At 37.3% G+C, this 3,121-nt stretch overlaps 1 protein-coding gene across 1 annotated transcript in view; it reads left to right on the forward strand.

Moving 5' to 3' along the window:
* The window catches only part of LOC109464013, a 24,939-nt gene extending 22,654 nt beyond the window's left edge, over positions 1 to 2,285 (forward strand). Inside the window, exons 15-18 of the mRNA XM_019760932.1 lie at positions 984 to 1,171; positions 1,372 to 1,713; positions 1,836 to 1,968; positions 2,120 to 2,285. Of these exons, the coding sequence (XP_019616491.1) occupies positions 984 to 1,171; positions 1,372 to 1,713; positions 1,836 to 1,968; positions 2,120 to 2,285 (829 nt within the window). The remainder of the gene's footprint in view (positions 1 to 983; positions 1,172 to 1,371; positions 1,714 to 1,835; positions 1,969 to 2,119) is intronic.
* The last annotated feature ends 836 nt before the right edge of the window (positions 2,286 to 3,121 follow it).

Below are 3,121 nucleotides of genomic sequence, written 5' to 3' on the forward strand. Positions count from 1 at the left end.
TCATAACTCGCGAACGGTATGTCGTATGACCACTAAATTTCAGAGGATGGTATACTAGTAAAAATTTATCATATCTACACTTTTCTGTTGTCATGACGTAATATGACGTCATTATGACGTCATAAATGTGATTTTATTGGCCAAAACCGTCTAGATAGGTTATTCCCTGAAAACTAAATTGCATACAACATAGCTTTACCAAAAGTGTTTATGACAGAATATTAGGGTGTACTAAGTCTTATGTTGCCCATAGCAACACCGGTGACGTCATAAAATGACGTCATGCATGTTTAAGATATCCGCGATCTTGGATCATCAATCTTGAATTTCCAAAAATAGTTTTTTTCATGATAAAGTATAAAATACATTGCAAATATACTAAAGACCTTCATTTAAACCTTTTTGTAAAAAGAAATGGAAGTATTGATGAAATTTTAATGAAAATAACCTGTATATACCTGTTTTAATGATATGGTCCGCCATCTTAAATTTTTCGCTAATGACGTCATCAAATTAGCACAAATTATGCATATTTAATGATTAAGTTTACTCAAAATTATATGGGATATTGTTATTATGAGAAACCATGAAAACCCATGAAAGTCTATTGACTGTTGAAAAAGAAATTACTGAATTTAGCAAAAAATGCCTGTCACAAACCCGTTGCCATGGCAACACAAGAATATTGTCTTATTTCAATGATACAGAATTGTTGCCAACAATATTCTAGGAAAAGTCACGAAGTTTGGTCGCTCTAGCCCTAGCCGTTCAGACGCTAGGTGACATCAAAGTTGGCGCGTGCACTTTTTGACCCCCCCCCCCCGGTCTAGGTAGGGTTAAATATAAATTTGGTACATCCGAACAACACAATGGCTAGGCTTTGCGTTATTTCAAAACTGTACGACCTGTATACTATGTCTATGCTATTTTATAAAAACACAAGAAGACAACGTTTAATACACGTTTAATACTATCCTTCGCAGTGCCGATCCGGTCTACAAAGGCCTACAGAAGGATGTGCCGGTCCGAGTGAGCAGCGGTGGTCTGGTGGAATGGAGTGTAGAAACTCTGACCACCACCGTGTGTGATGCAGACCCCTTCTTCTTTCCTGCAGACAAAATGAAATGCGACATCTGCTTTTCTGCAACCACAGCTGTCGCACAATCCATCGGTTAGGCTTTTGCAATAATTTGTAACTTTCTTTTTATGTCCGTTTCCTTTTTAAAGATACATAATGCTATGGTTGGCAATGTTTTGCAGAAGAAGGGTGAACTCATAACTACGAGTTTGGTATTTTACATTTCTGATACCTATTGTTCTCATAACAATAACGTTAGGATTTGATTTATTTGAACAATATGTTTAACATAGAATGCCAAGTGGAAATGTCTGCAGTCGACATGGGAATCACTCAGTGCAACTCTTACTCTACTGCAACACCTGAGGGTGAATGGTACCGAAAGGATAAGATCTTCGCAAAACACAACCGCGAAGCGTGCCTTACTGTTCATCTGTCGAGGATCCCGCTGTTCCACATCGCCACTACTGTAGGACCCTGCATCATCCTGGTGGTACTGATGAACATCACATTCGTCATGCCCTTAGACAGGGGCGACCGGATCGCGTTTGGAGTGACCATTCTACTATCCATGGTCGTGTCTCTCGTGTTTGTGACAAACGTACTTCCTGTAAAGGGTGCATTGCCTCTTTTCGGTGAGTAAAGATTAGATATACCCTCACAGTATTGTTCTAAAAATCATTTATTCAAGACAGTGGCATCTTTGCTACGACTCATTAAGCATTATGGTAACTGATTACTATCTCTAATGCTACAGCTACGCTGATCATCTTGTGGATGGGGCTGATGGGATTATTCCTGTTCTTCACTCTGGCCATCATCTTCATTCACGACCGGCAGGGCAGCCTGTCTCCGCGGGCGAAGATTATTTTCCTCCGCTACATTTCAAAGTACCTACTTTTGTTTGTTCAGTATATCTTATCGATATATCCGAAAGAACCATATCTTATATCTATACATAACCATCAATGAACAATCACGCATACATTTTGAAAGTATAGAAAATCATGATAGCCATTTTAATTATTGACTGTTATTCAGGATGCTGCTTCTGGGAGATCTAACAAAGGAGAAGCGTACAGGTGACGGAGAGGCTGGTTTGCCTCACCAGTCTGACATAGAGATAACCAACCACTCCTTTCAAAATGATGATGATATGGCGGCTGTCGATGAAGGAAAAAGGTGTGGTGTTGGTTATAACTTATAAGTCAAAACTTAATTGACACAACAAAAGCACTGTTACTCTCGTAAGGTTTATAACTAGACATACAGTACAGACAGGCACGTAGGTACAAAACAACGGACCTACGTATTTCTGCAGCTAAATCAACTAATAGCTCTTTCTTGTAAGGTTCTAATGTCTAAACATTCTCTAATATACTTACTTATCTGTACACAGTAAGGGTTACTGCCTTTTAGAATGAAGTTAAGTTATTATCTTTATATTATAAATGCAGAAAATTCTGTTAACCCTAAACAGTACACCTGGGGTCCGCGCGAACCCCGGCACTATATATTCTGTAATATCTTTTTTGTTTCTAAAGATTTTTTTCTGAAATTTAAGGTAATTGTCACCCACAAAGTTGTCTCTCAATACACTGCAGAAAACTCCGTTTCCACCATTTATAAAAAAAAAAAATTAATATTTGATTTTCTTTTGCGGTCCGCTCGGACCCCAGCCGGCTTTCGATCATAATGGATACACTGGCGTTCTTATACATTACCTTATTTCCGTTTTTATATGCTTTTATGCACTCATCGTATGTCTACCAAGTTTTCAGAGAATGTGTAGTAATAGAATTAAACTTTGATAACTTTGGTGTAATTATGACGTCATATGACGTCAGATCTAATAATATAGTCCGCCATATTGGGTTTTGACCAATGGCGTCATCAAATTAGCATATTCTATGCATATTAAATGATTTAACTTATATCTAATTATGTAAGATGTTGTTAATGTTGGAAAAGAAGTATAATTTAATATAAAACTCAGAAAACGTTTATGTTTAAACCAAAATTACTTTTATTTAAAAAAAAAAC

Source organism: Branchiostoma belcheri, unplaced genomic scaffold (genome assembly GCF_001625305.1).
Source record: "Branchiostoma belcheri isolate BF01 breed outbred unplaced genomic scaffold, Haploidv18h27 scaffold130, whole genome shotgun sequence".
Classification (NCBI taxonomy): Eukaryota; Metazoa; Chordata; class Leptocardii; order Amphioxiformes; family Branchiostomatidae; genus Branchiostoma; species Branchiostoma belcheri.